The sequence below is a fragment of the Eucyclogobius newberryi genome, unplaced genomic scaffold, assembly GCF_026437365.1.
Source record: "Eucyclogobius newberryi isolate DKJ021-1_F unplaced genomic scaffold, fEucNew1.0.hap1 SCAF_7, whole genome shotgun sequence".
In the NCBI taxonomy this organism is placed as follows: Eukaryota; Metazoa; Chordata; class Actinopteri; order Gobiiformes; family Gobiidae; genus Eucyclogobius; species Eucyclogobius newberryi.
The window spans coordinates 6478510-6494244 of record NW_027316389.1 but is presented as its reverse complement, the minus strand read 5'-3'; the positions used below and the strand labels follow the sequence as shown (position 1 = coordinate 6494244).

Sequence of the window (15735 nt, the reverse complement as noted above, 5' to 3'; positions counted from 1 at the left end):
TCTATATCAGGTCTATATCAGGACTAAAGCAGGTCTATATCAGGACTATAGCAGGTCTATATCAGGACTATATCAGGACTAAAGCAGGTCTATATCAGGACTAAAGCAGGACTATATCAGGACTAAAGCAGGTCTATATCAGGACTATATCAGGACTAAAGCAGGTCTATATCAGGACTAAAGCAGGTCTATATCAGGACTATATCAGGACTAAAGCAGGTCTATATCAGGACTAAAGCAGGACTAAAGCAGGTCTATATCAGGACTAAAGCAGGTCTATATCAGGACTATAGCAGGTCTATATCAGGACTATATCAGGACTAAAGCAGGTCTATATCAGGACTAAAGCAGGTCTATATCAGGACTATATCAGGACTAAAGCAGGTCTATATCAGGACTAAAGCAGGTCTATATCAGGACTAAAGCAGGTCTATATCAGGACTATATCAGGACTAAAGCAGCTCTATATCAGGACTAAAGCAGGTCTATATCAGGACTATATCAGGACTAAAGCAGGACTATATCAGGACTAAAGCAGTTCTATATCAGGACTATATCAGGACTAAAGCAGGACTATATCAGGACTAAAGCAGGACTATATCAGGACTATATCAGGACTATATCAGGACTAAAGCAGCTCTATATCAGGACTAAAGCAGCTCTATATCAGGACTAAAGCAGGTCTATATCAGGACTATATCAGGACTAAAGCAGGTCTATATCAGGACTATATCAGGACTAAAGCAGGACTATATCAGGACTAAAGCAGGTCTATATCAGGACTAAAGCAGGACTAAAGCAGGTCTATATCAGGACTAAAGCAGGACTATATCAGGACTAAAGCAGGACTATATCAGGACTATATCAGGACTAAAGCAGGTCTATATCAGGTCTATATCAGGACTAAAGCAGGTCTATATCAGGACTAAAGCAGGACTATATCAGGACTAAAGCAGGACTATATCAGGACTATATCAGGACTAAAGCAGGTCTATATCAGGTCTATATCAGGACTAAAGCAGGTCTATATCAGGACTATATCAGGACTAAAGCAGGTCTATATCAGGACTATATCAGGACTAAAGCAGGACTAAAGCAGGTCTATATCAGGACTAAAGCAGGTCTATATCAGGACTAAAGCAGGTCTATATCAGGACTATATCAGGACTAAAGCAGGTCTATATCAGGACTAAAGCAGGACTAAAGCAGGTCTATATCAGGACTAAAGCAGGTCTATATCAGGGACTATATCAGGACTAAAGCAGGACTATATCAGGACTAAAGCAGGTCTATATCAGGACTAAAGCAGGTCTATATCAGGACTATATCAGGACTAAAGCAGGTCTATATCAGGACTAAAGCAGGTCTATATCAGGACTATATCAGGACTAAAGCAGGTCTATATCAGGACTATATCAGGACTATACCAGGACTAAAGCAGGTCTATATCATGACTATATCAGGACAACAATCACCATAGCGACCACTTGTCACTTGTTCTTGTGGCATGTTTTGCATTAACTGTATTAGAGTAAGTTTATCACTCCTTCATTTTACATGAACTTTTATATATTATGAATTATATATTATGAACCAAAATTTGCACAATAATATAATATTTAATCTGTATACATCCAAATTAAATCATATGTTATGTCCCACAGTAAACGAGTATTTCTACTTCAGTCATAGTCGTGTGTACGTGTCAATCATAGTTGTGTGTTCGTGTCAGTCATAGTTGTGTGTTCGTGTCAGTCATAGTTGTGTGTTCGTGTCAGTCATAGTTGTGTGTTCGTGTCAGTCATAGTTGTGTGTTCGTGTCAGTCATAGTTGTGTGTATGTGTCAGTCATAGTTGTGTGTTCGTGTCAGTCATAGTTGTGTGTTCGTGTCAGTCATAGTTGTGTGTTCGTGTCAGTCATAGTTGTGTGTATGTGTCAGTGTAGGCCTCTAGAGGGAGACAAAGACCAAAGAGTCTTTCAACAGTTACAATTAAAGATGTTTTTTTACAGTACATAAATAAAATCATTATTAGTAGCGAGTATATTTGTGTAGTGCATTTGTGTAGTATATTTGTGTAGTACGTTTGTGTAGTACATTTGTGTAGTACATTTGCGTAGTACATTGGCGTAGTATATTAGCGTAGTATATTGGCGTAGTATATTGGCGTAGTATATTAGCGTAGTATATTGGCGTAGTATATTGGCGTAGTATATTGGCGTAGTATATTGGTGTAGTATATTAGCGTAGTATATTGGTGTAGTATATTGGTGTAATATATTGGTGTAGTATATTAGCGTAGTATATTAGTGTAGTATATTAGCGTAGTATATTAGCGTAGTATATTGGCGTAGTATATTGGCGTAGTATATTGGCGTAATATATTGGTGTAGTATATTAGCGTAGTATATTAGTGTAGTATATTAGCGTAGTATATTAGCGTAGTATATTGGTGTAATATATTGGTGTAGTATATTAGCGTAGTATATTAGTGTAGTATATTAGCGTAGTATATTAGCGTAGTATATTGGTGTAGTATATTGGTGTAATATATTGGTGTAGTATATTAGCGTAGTATATTAGTGTAGTATATTAGCGTAGTATATTAGCGTAGTATATTGGCGTAGTATATTGGCGTAGTATATTGGCGTAGTATATTAGCGTAGTATATTGGCGTAGTATATTAGTGTAGTACATTTGTGTAGTACATTAGTGTAGTACATTAGTGTAGTATATTAGTGTAGTACGTTTGTGTAGTACATTTGTGTAGTACGTTTGTGTAGTACGTTTGTGTAGTACATTTGTGTAGTACATTAGTGTAGTATATTAGTGTAGTATATTAGTGTAGTACGTTTGTGTAGTACATTTGTGTAGTACATTAGTGTAGTATATTAGTGTAGTATATTAGTGTAGTACGTTTGTGTAGTACATTTGTGTAGTACATTAGTGTAGTATATTAGTGTAGTACATTAGTGTAGTATATTAGTGTAGTATATTAGTGTAGTATATTAGTGTAGTACGTTTGTGTAGTACATTTGTGTAGTACGTTTGTGTAGTACATTAGTGTAGTATATTAGTGTAGTACATTAGTGTAGTATAATAGTGTAGTATATTAGTGTAGTACGTTTGTGTAGTACGTTTGTGTAGTACATTTGTGTAGTACATTAGTGTAGTATATTAGTGTAGTACGTTTGTGTAGTACGTTTGTGTAGTACGTTTGTGTAGTACATTTGTGTAGTACGTTTGTGTAGTACATTTGTGTAGTACATTTGTGTAGTACATTTGTGTAGTACATTTGTGTCTTCTGTGGTAAAGATACTTCACCTCTAATGTCTGAGTTCTTGATGAACTCGACCTGGTCCAGCAGCTCTCGGACCGTCCGCTCCAGTTTGTGTGAGTCTGAGCTCAGAGCGTCCAGTCTGTTCTGGACGTCCTGGTCCTGGACCGAGGTCTGGACCAGGGCCTGCTCTGTGGAGTTCAGGGACTTGGTCAGGGCCCCCATCAGCTCACTGGAAGAGAGAAGGAAATAAGAACACTAAACACAAAACATTCAAATGTTTGCTTTCCTTTTGTCTTTGTCACATTAATTTGTTCTTCTTTTGAAATAAATCACATTATTCACGTCAGATGTATTTATGACATTTCAAACAGTAACTTTATTTAAACTTCATGAAGTTGGTCTCAAACTTCAAACTTCAAATGTCACTGTTGTTTAGTCATGTCATAGACAACATGACTAAACAACAGTGACACATGTACCTGGCCTGTAGTAGTATAAGTACACATGTACCTGGCCTGTAGTAGTATAAGTACACATGTACCTGGCCTGTAGTAGTATAAGTACACATGTACCTGGCCTGTAGTAGTATAAGTACACATGTACCTGGCCTGTAGTAGTATAAGTACACATGTACCTGGCCTGTAGTAGTATAAGTACACATGTACCTGGCCTGTAGTAGTATAAGTACACATGTACCTGGCCTGTAGAAGTATAAGTACACATGTACCTGGCCTGTAGTAGTAGTAGTAGCAGCAGTAGTAGTAGTATAAGTACACAGGTACCTGGCCTGCTGCAGTAGTAGTAGTATAAGTACACAGGTACCTGGCCTGCTGCAGTAGTAGTAGTATAAGTACACAGGTACCTGGCCTGCTGCAGTAGTAGTAGTATAAGTACACAGGTACCTGGCCTGCTGCAGTAGTAGTAGTATAAGTACACAGGTACCTGGCCTGCTGCAGTAGTAGTAGTATAAGTACACAGGTACCTGGCCTGCTGCAGTAGTAGTAGTACTAGTACTAGTACTAGTAGTAGTACTAGTACTAGTAGTAGTACTAGTAGTAGTAGTAGTACTAGTAGTAGTAGTAGTAGTAGTAGTAGTAGTAGTAGTAGTAGTAGTAGTAGTAGTAGTAGTAGTAGTAGTACACATGTACCTGGCCTGCTGCAGCAGCTCTTGGACCTCGCTCAGAGGCTGTGATGCTGGGTTGTTGTGTAGAAGGTTCTGGACGTGCTCAGCGCTGCGCTCCATGCTGTCCATGGTGCTGCTGTACGGGCCGCTCGCCGCTCCGCTCTGCTTCACCGCCTTCACTTTGCTCACCAGTCGGTGGGTGTGGTTGGCGAGCTGCCCCACGATGGCGTCCCACTCGCTGAAGCACTGGTGGCAGCGGTGGCAGTCGGGGAACGTGCCGGAGAAACCGCGAGCGCACACGTCACATCTGGGGCCGGTCACTCCCTCCACACACACACAGTGACCAGAGGACTTGTCACACTGCTCCTGAGAGAGGCCCCGAGGGTCGCAGTCGCACGCTGAGGGCGAGGAGACGGGACAAATACAGTATTTACACATGTAAACAGATACAGTATATTCTAGGGGCCACTTGGGGCCACTTGGGGCCACTAGGGGCCACTAGAGGCACAAGTGAAGTGAAACAGAGTGTGATTTTAATGGGGAAATTGGATTAGCCACAGAATTACACAAAATATGAAAAAATCAATGCATTTTTGGCAGATAAACACTGACTCAGATACATTTGAGTGATACAATTATAATTTCCTCTTGGATCAGATTTAACTTCTTTGATTTCAAACAATATTTTTTTGACCTTTTCCAACTTTATACATGAAAATTGCTGTATGAAGTATTTTAGTGCTCTAAAGTTGAGGAATATGTTTTGCTAGTGACCAAAACAATCATTCAGTTTATTTTGTGATATCAGTTATTTTTACTGAGTTGAACAAGTCACTGCGACATACATAAATGTTTGCACACTTTTACCATGACATTGTGCTCTCGCAGGACGTCCCGTCTGTGTATTTGTCCCCAAACATTTGAAGAGTTTTCCCACACTTTTAAAGGAGACGGTCTCCAGTTTCGCGGACCACCCACGACTCCACAACTCACAGAAAATGTAAACGTCTCTTTCTCCAAATGACAAACACATCGAGAAGAACGGCCCTGACGTCCAACACTGACGAGTAGTTTATGCTGTTTATGCTTTTAATGGCTTCAAAAGACTCAAGGACAAGGTTTAAGTTCAAAGAAACAAACTATAAAAGTGAAACAACACTTTATGCCCTTGTTGGAACACTGGCCTTTTTTCATTTGATCAGATCTTCTTGACCGAACTATGACAGACCTAAGACATACCTTAGACAGACCTAAGACAGACCTATAAACAGACCTAAGACAGACCTATAAACAGACCTAAGACAGACCTAAGACAGACCTAAGACAGACCTAAGACAGACCTAAGACAGACCTAAGACAGACTTATAAACAGACCTAAGACAGACCTATGACAGACCTATAACAGATCTATGACAGACATATGACAGACCTATAAACAGACATAAGACAGACCTATAAACAGACCTAAGACAGACCTAAGACAGACCTAAGACAGACCTAAGACAGACCTAAGACAGACCTATAACAGATCTATGACAGACATATGACAGACCTATAAACAGACATAAGACAGACCTATAAACAGACCTAAGACAGACCTAAGACAGACCTAAGACAGACCTAAGACAGACCTAAGACAGACCTAAGACAGACTTATAAACAGACCTAAGACAGACCTATGACAGACCTATAACAGATCTATGACAGACATATGACAGACCTATAAACAGACATAAGACAGACCTATAAACAGACCTAAGACAGACCTATGACAGACCCAAGACAGACCTATAGACAGACCTAAGACAGACTTAAGACAGACCTAAGACAGACCTATGACAGACCTAAGACAGACCTAAGACAGACCTATGACAGACCTATGACAGACCTATGACAGACCTATGACAGACCTATGACAGACCTATGACAGACCTAAGACAGACCTATGACAGACCCAAGACAGACCTATAGACAGACCTAAGACAGACTTAAGACAGACCTAAGACAGACCTATGACAGACCTAAGACAGACCTAAGACAGACCTATGACAGACCTAAGACAGACCTAAGACAGACCCAAGACAGACCTATAAACAGACCTAAGACAGACCTAAGACAGACCTAGTAGTCTGTAGAAGCTGTAGTAATATCCATAGTAGTAGCTGTAATAGTAGTAGCTGTAGTAGTAGTAGCTGTAGTAGTAGTAGCTGTAGTAGTAGTAGCTGTAGTAGTAGTAGCTGTAGTAGTAGTAGCTGTAGTAGTAGTAGCTGTAGTAGTAGTAGCTGTAGTAGTAGTAGCTGTAGTAGTAGTAGTTTTAGTAGTTTCCTCAAAATGACCCTCCCACTGAACCGTTTTAATACATTTGACCCGCGTTTGACCCGTGACCATAATATTAGCATGAGAAGGAAACCACTTCAACGCCTGAAAGGATTTTGTGGTTTAAGTTTACATTGAAAACATTTCGGAGCAAAAGCGTTACAAACATCAGAGTCTGGATTCTCTCTGGACGAGCGGCAAACATCTGGACCTTGTCGAGTTTGGAGCTGGTCCCAAAGCCAGATGTGGAAATACACGAGCAGGGGTCCACTCTAAAAGGGGTCTGAAGGGGTCTAGAGCGGTCTGAAGGGGTCTAAAGGGGTCTGAAGGGGTATAAAGGGGTATAAAGGGGTATAAAGGGGTCTGAAGGGGTCTGAAGGGGTCTGAAGGGGTATAAAGGGGTATAAAGGGGTCTGAAGGGGTCTGAAGGGGTCTGAAGGGGTATAAAGGGGTATAAAGGGGTCTGAAGGGGTCTGAACGTGTTTACAGGGGTCTAAAGGGGTCTGAAGGGGTCTAGAGCGGTCTGAAGGGGTATAAAGGGGTATAAAGGGGTCTGAAGGGGTATAAAGGGGTATAAAGGGGTCTGAAGGGGTCTGAACGTGTTTACAGGGGTCTAAAGGGGTCTGAAGGGGTCTAGAGCGGTCTGAAGGGGTATAAAGGGGTCTAGAGCGGTCTGAAGGGGTCTAGAGCGGTCTAAAGGGGTCTGAAGGGGTATAAAGGGGTCTGAAGGGGTCTAAAGGGGTATAAAGGGGTCTGAAGGGGTATAAAGGGGTATAAAGGGGTCTGAAGGGGTATAAAGGGGTATAAAGGGGTATAAAGTGGTCTGAAGGGGTAGCTATCAAAATGAAAGGCTTCAAAGAGGCACAATGCACACTGTACTTTATGCCCTTGTTGGAACACTTTTTATTTATTATTTTAATTAGTGCACACAAATCAATGTGTCGGCAGCAGCTTCAACATTAATGTGGCAGATGAGAAGCTACATTTCATCTAAAAACACACAACATGCACACAACACACGTGACATTACACAACATTAAACCTGATGAACACACAGTGTGTGCGCACACACATCTGAGACAACAGATTATACAGACCTAAGACAGACCTTTATAAGACCTATAAACATACATAAGGCAAGAGTTTTTTAATGAGTTGTTTCACTGACTTTCCTTGGCAAATTTTAAGAGGGGACAGAATATCACATCTCTACCATCCAGAAGTCGGAGTTAAATTTAAAAATAAAACGTTATTCTAAATAAATGTCTTGGATTCTTAGAATATAGGCCCTACTGCCACCTCTACATTATCTACATAATTATAGTTATCAATGCAAGACAATGAAAATAATAAACAATATTCTGAAGTAATGATTATTCTTTGAGAACTTTTCATTAAACAGGTTTATTTCAACAAAAACTGGTCATACTAAAACAGAATAACACACTCTCCTTGTTTTAATTTGATTTTTTTCACTTTTATTTTTTAATTTGCTCACCCTTTTCTTTTAAATTTACTTTGATTCAGAACTTAAGCCCTGGAGCTAACACAGCTTAGCCCCCGGCTCGGCCTAGCCGGAGGCAAAACCCGGCAAATAAATCACGAAAATTAACACCAAACCACCAGAAAACCCGCCCCGCGCGCGCCCCGCGCGCGCCCCGCGCGCGCCCCGCGCGCGCCCCGCGCGCGCCCCGCGCGCGCCCCGCGCGCGCCCCGCGCGCGCCCCGCGGGTCAAGAAATACAGAACAACACGGAAAAATAAGCCACAGAAGAGAGGCCGAGAACAACAAACAAGGCGCTAGCCTAGCCTAGCTCCCAACTTAGCTCGCGGCTAACAGGAACAAACAACACGAAGATTCAGACAGAACGCACTCAAAACACACTCAAAACACGAACGAATAAGGAATACACACGGTTACACACATCAGACAACACAACAAACACAAAGAAACAAATAAAACTGAATGATTGAGGGAGAGTGGACGCTGCAGCTCCGGCCAGCGGTCAGCAAGTGATCTCGGTGTCCGAGTTGCTGGTGCAGAATACTTTATTTTTTATTGAGATTTTGGCCAAAATAACTGCGGAAAATCAGCGAAAACAGATATATATATTTTTTTATTATTATTAATGTCCCTTTTTTGACGTCAGCGGGCTCGTGAAACAACTTATGTGAAACTTCTCGCCTAACAGACCAATAACAGACCAATAACAGACCAGTAACAGACCTGTAACAGACCAATAACGGACCAGTAACAGACCTGCAACAGACCAATAACAGACCAATAACAGACCAGTAACAGACCAGTAACAGACCAGTAACAGACCAGTAACAGACCAGTAACAGACCAGTAACAGACCAATAACAGACCTGTAACAGACCAGTAACAAACCTGTAACAGACCAATAACAGACCAGTAACAGACCTGTAACAGACCAATAACAGACCAGTAACAGACCTGTAACAGACCAATAACGGACCAGTAACAGACCTGCAACAGACCAATAACAGACCAATAACAGACCAATAACAGACCAGTAACAGACCAGTAACAGACCAGTAACAGACCAGTAACAGACCAGTAACAGACCAGTAACAGACCAGTAACAGACCAGTAACAGACCAATAACAGACCTGTAACAGACCAGTAACAAACCTGTAACAGACCAATAACAGACCTGTAACAGACCTGTAACAGACCAATAACAGACCTGTAACAGACCTGTAACAGACCAATAACAGACCTGTAACAGACCTGTAACAGACCAATAACAGACCTGTAACAGACCTGTAACAGACCAGTAACAGACCAATAACAGACCTGTAACAGACCTGTAACAGACCAATAACAGACCTGTAACAGACCAATAACAGACCTGTAACAGACCTGTAACAGACCTGTAACAGACCTGTAACAGACCTGTAACAGACCAGTAACAGACCAGTAACAGACCAATAACAGACCAGTAACAGACCTGTAACAGACCAATAACAGACCAGTAACAGACCAATAACAGACCAGTAACAGACCTGTAACAGACCTGTAACAGACCAGTAACAGACCTGTAACAGACCAATAACAGACCAGTAACAGACCTGTAACAGACCTGTAACAGACCTGTAACAGACCTGTAACAGACCTGTAACAGACCTGTAACAGACCAATAACAGACCATTAACAGACCTGTAACAGACCAATAACAGACCTATAACAGACCTATAACAGACCTAAGACAGACCAGTAACAGACCAATAACAGACCAATAACAGACCAATAACAGACCTATAACAGACCTATAACAGACCTATAACAGACCTGTAACAGACCAATAACGGACCAGTAACAGACCTGTAACAGACCAATAACAGACCAATAACAGACCTGTAACAGACCAATAACAGACCTATAACAGACCTATAACAGACCTGTAACAGACCAATAACAGACCTGTAACAGACCAATAACAGACCTGTAACAGACCTGTAACAGACCAATAACAGACCAATAACAGACCTGTAACAGACCAGTAACAAACCTGTAACAGACCAATAACAGACCTGTAACAGACCTGTAACAGACCAATAACAGACCTGTAACAGACCTGTAACAGACCAATAACAGACCTGTAACAGACCTGTAACAGACCAATAACAGACCTGTAACAGACCAATAACAGACCTGTAACAGACCTGTAACAGACCTGTAACAGACCAGTAACAGACCTGTAACAGACCTGTAACAGACCTGTAACAGACCAATAACAGACCTGTAACAGACCTGTAACAGACCTATAACAGACCTATAACAGACCTGTAACAGACCTGTAACAGACCTGTAACAGACCTGTAACAGACCTGTAACAGACCTGTAACAGACCTGTAACAGACCTGTAACAGACCAATAACAGACCTGTAACAGACCAATAACAGACCTGTAACAAACCTGTAACAGACCTGTAACAGACCTGTAACAGACCAATAACAGACCTGTAACAGACCTGTAACAGACCAGTAACAGACCTGTAACAGACCTGTAACAGACCAGTAACAGACCAGTAACAGACCAATAACAGACCAATAACAGACCAATAACAGACCAATAACAGACCTGTAACAGACCAGTAACAGACCAGTAACAGACCAGTAACAGACCAGTAACATACCTGTAACAGACCTATAACAGACCTATAACAGACCTGTAACAGACAGAATATATGAGAGCAACTTTATTTTGTTGAATTAATGTTTAAAGAAATTCTGCATAAACTTTGACGAGAATGAGTGTCGCTTCCTGTCATTTAACAGATTTTTCAACGTTTTCTCCACAAACACCAGCTCGATCGATGCAAAACTAAAGTCAAAATTTGAAAATCATAAAAACCTGTCATACGTCCCTTTAAATGTTGTCCTGTTCATTTCAATGCAAATGTGTAAATGTTTTTATGAAGTCTACACTTGAAAAACAGGTTTTGATCTAATCTTTTTTTTTTTTTTTTTTTTTAAACCTGGTTAAACAAAGCCCCAAACCGGAGTAAAGTAATGTTTCAGTCCTTTGTTTTGTGCCTCTAATGTGGCCTCTAAGGATCTAAAAAGTATTAAATGTTTTTTCTCCTGGAGCATCTATGGAAGGCCACATGTGGAATCCGAACCCGTCCCGAGCCGTATTGTGCCATCGGCCGCTAAACGGACGGACAAAACCCAATTTCCTCTCGTTCCCGTTCTCATGCTCGACTCGTTCACAGCGGGAAACAACCCCGAAGTCACAAAGCCTCTTCTGTCGCACATCTGGAGACAATATGGAAGAAACGAAAGAGCGAAAGGAGAAGAAAGAGAGAGGAGAAGAGAGGAACGAGGTCGGGGGGGAAAGGGAGGAATGTTCCCAGGATGCAGCGGGAGGGCAGTCCACAGACTCCGCTCTTTCGGCCCGAGACCGAACAGGACTTTAGGGTTCACAAGGTTTTAATTAAACGTCTCAGAACACGGGGGAAGTCATGAGTCGTCCCAACAACATTATTGCTTGTTTTCTTGTCATCTTGATGTAATACTGCCACGTCTTTATCATAAATATGTGCGTTTTACAGTCCAGATCATGATTATTGTCAAACTACCGTATTTCCCGCACTATAAGGCGCACTTAAAAGCCTTTAATTTTCTCCAAAAATGACAGCGCGCCTTATAAATGGATTAGTTCTGGTTGTGCTTACTGACATGAAAGTGATTTAGTGTGGTACACGTTTTGTTTCTCTTAATGTGCCTTATATATGAAAAATGATCAAAAATAGACCTTATAGTGTGGAAAATACGGTTTTACTTAATATTTGTCTATTCACAATTATTCCAACAAATGATATGATCTTTGACATAATTTCCTGTGATTTCAACACATATTATGCAGGTATAATAAAATAAAAGCCAGTGTTACGTCAATCTTACCGTGACATTTGACCTCTGGATCTCCCCAGAACAGCTCCCGACACTCGCTGCAGGTCCGGCCCCCAAACCCGAGTTTACACGAGCATTGACCACTGATCTAAGGAAGAAACACACACGGTATGACAACGAACACACACTTTCATCACGTTACCGTACATTAAAGGAATAATAGAGGATTTTTTTGCCAATTTGAGAACTCAAGCGACTGTTTTTTTAAATGCACATGTGCACACTCACCACAGTCACCCCCCACCCTCCTGTTGTTTCCAAGACGCCGCCTCCCATCAAAATCCGCTGCCACACGTGCGTTTGTTTATTAGCGCTAAGGATCACATCATCTCTCGTCTCGGCAGATTTCCTTCTCTTCTGAGCTCGAACACAGTCTTTCTCTGTCGTCATGTTTGTGCTGTAACTGAAGGAACTCACTAAACACACCGGCATATCCACCACAGCCAGGGAAACGTGCTGCTATGGGAACGAGGCTGCAGGTGTGCAGTAATACGCAGGGAATGACTGACATGTGGGAGAACTACTCTGCTGTCACCGCCACCAGGAAATGACACTCCAAAAATCCTCTATTATTCCTTAAATGACATCACACATAACAAACTGCCCCCCCGACACACTCTAGGACCAACTGACACACTCTAGGACCAACTGACACACTCTAGGACCAACTGACACACTCTAGGACCAACTGACACACTCTAGGACCAACTGACACACTCTAGGACAAACTGACACACTCTAGGACAAACTGACACACTCTAGGACAAACTGACACACTCTAGGACAAACTGACAAACTGCCCCCCCCCCCGACACACTCTAGGACAAACTGACACACTCTAGGACAAACGGCCCCCCGACACACTCTAGGACAAACTGACACACTCTAGGGTAAACTGCCCCCCCGACACACTCTAGGACAAACTGCCCCCCCGACACACTCTAGGACAAACTGCCCCCCGACACACTCTAGGACAAACTGACACACTCTAGGACAAACTGACACACTCTAGGACAAACTGCCCCCCGACACACTCTAGGACAAACTGACACACTCTAGGACAAACTGACACACTCTAGGGCAAACTGCCCCCCCCCCCGACACACTCTAGGGCAAACTGCCCCCCGACACACTCTAGGGCAAATTGCCCCCCCCCGACACACTCTAGGGCAAATTGCGCCCCCCCCCCCGACACACTCTAGGGCAAACTGCCCCCCGACACACTCTAGGGCAAACTGACACACTCTAGGACCAACTGACACACTCTAGGACCAACTGACACACTCTAGGACCAACTGACACACTCTAGGACCAACTGACACACTCTAGGACCAACTGACACACTCTAGGACCAACTGACACACTCTAGGACCAACTGAGACACTCTAGGACCAACTGACACACTCTAGGACCAACTGACACACTCTAGGACCAACTGACACACTCTAGGACAAACTGACACACTCTAGGACAAACTGCCCCCCCCCCCGACACACTCTAGGACAAACTGCCCCCCGACACACTCTAGGACAAACTGCCCCCCGACACACTCTAGGACAAACTGCCCCCCGACACACTCTAGGACAAACTGCCCCCCGACACACTCTAGGACAAACTGACACACTCTAGGGTAAACTGCCCCCCCGACACACTCTAGGGCAAACTGCCCCCCCGACACACTCTAGGACAAACTGCCCCCCGACACACTCTAGGACAAACTGACACACTCTAGGACAAACTGACACACTCTAGGGCAAACTGCCCCCCCCGACACACTCTAGGGCAAACTGCCCCCCCGACACACTCTAGGACAAACTGCCCCCCCGACACACTCTAGGACAAACTGCCCCCCCCGACACACTCTTGGACAAACTGCCCCCCCGACGTGGTTTGTTTTTACACAGTTTTATGCTTTTGCTTTGTCTTTCACTTTCAGTGTTGTAAAGGGCTCTACAGATGATGGCTGGAGGGGCGCCGCCGTTACCTCATTGCAGGACGTCCCGTGGGAGTGCAGAGCGTTGCAGCCGCAGCTCTCGCAGCCGGCCCCGCTCGCCAAGTTCCAGGTGTCGGCGGCGCAGCGGTCGCAGTACTGGCCCGCCACGTTGGGCAGGCACTGGCACTGTCCGCTGCTCCGGTCGCACTCGCACTCTCCGGGGCCGCGGCAGCTGGACGGGACGCTGCCCAGGTGGTTACACACACACTCTGCACGAGGAGACGAGATGTTAGGCCGCGGGTACGAATAATCAATATACAGTTTTTAAAATCAAAACTAGATACACTTTTTAACAAGGGGGGGGAAAAAATAGGACAGAATAGATCCTTTTGGCGACCGTTTTATAATGATCAAAATGATCAAAATAAGGACTAAGACAAAAGAACAAGCACAAACATTTTGTGTTGAAAATTGCATTCTAACGTCTAAAAAAACCTATATATACACTGTATATTTTAAAACACTTTAAAATGCTTTAAAGAACTGGGCTTTTCTTTATGGCTTTTTTCTTTTAAGATTGATGTGTATCATTTTGTACTGTTTTCTTATTTTCATTAGGCAGTTTCATTTTTTTACTAAATGAAAAAAACCAACAAAAAAAACATACTTTTTTCATAGTTTTGGCCATGGTGCGACTTATACTTGTATATTCTTATACTTATACTCCAGAGCGACTTATATGTGATAATATTTGTTATTTTCACACAACTGCATTTCATAGTCCAGTGCGACTTATATATGTTTTTTTCTTCTCTATTATGCATTTTTTGGCTGGTGCGACTTATAGTCCGGAAAATACGGTACCTACTACATTGTTTAGTTTTAAGTGGTGTTTTTTTTTTGTTAATCTAAATTGACGCCATCATCCCGGCCCTGGCCCTGGCTTCTGCCGTTCACTCACTCCTGCAGTCCTGCCGTAAAGCGTCGCCGTAGTAACCGTGCTTGCACAGGCCACAGTTCCCGCCCTCGGTGTGGTACAGGCAGCGGACGCACTCGCCGCTCGCCGCGTCGCACGACTCCGGGTCCAGCATGTCGATGTTGCCGTGGCACTCGCAGGGACGGCACTGGCCCCCCGCCTCGCCCGGGTTCCCGTAGTGTCCGGGCGAACACTGGTCACAGCGGGCACCTGGAGCAGAGACAGGGCGGGGATTGTGAAGACGATGGAGAGCACGGGGTTAAACAGAGTGGATTCCTATCAGCTCGTGGTGAAAACCTGTCGTCAGCTCATATATTAGTCCATGTACTGCAGCACACAGGCCCTTTATATGTTTTAGTTTCATTTATTTTACGCACAGGTTCATCTTTCTCCACACAACGTCATTTACAAAACAAGCTGCAAATGTAAGGATAACATTTAAAAGTTGATCTTATCAGTAAAGATTGTTCCTCTGTGTCGTATCAACCAGATTTAAAGGGATTTTGATCTTTTCAAGTTTAAAAAAACATAAAAACATTACAAAACAAACTTTAACAACAGGAACTTGACTTATTTCACTATTGGAGCTTTTCCAACCGACCAAATAAAAGCAAAAGGGTATTTTCAAAACCATATAAAAAAATATGATTTATAACTATGGCCTTGGGA

General features: G+C 42.8%; 1 protein-coding gene across 1 annotated transcript in view; it reads right to left on the bottom strand.

Annotated features, from left to right (window-relative positions):
* The window catches only part of lamb1a (laminin, beta 1a), a 68800-nt gene that overhangs the window by 11832 nt on the left and 41233 nt on the right, over nt 1–15735 (bottom strand). Inside the window, exons 21-25 of the mRNA XM_072435691.1 lie at nt 15052–15276; nt 14142–14359; nt 12149–12245; nt 4427–4799; nt 3323–3507 (exon numbers count right to left, since the gene is read on the bottom strand). Coding sequence (XP_072291792.1) covers nt 3323–3507; nt 4427–4799; nt 12149–12245; nt 14142–14359; nt 15052–15276 — 1098 coding nt within the window. The remainder of the gene's footprint in view (nt 1–3322; nt 3508–4426; nt 4800–12148; nt 12246–14141; nt 14360–15051; nt 15277–15735) is intronic.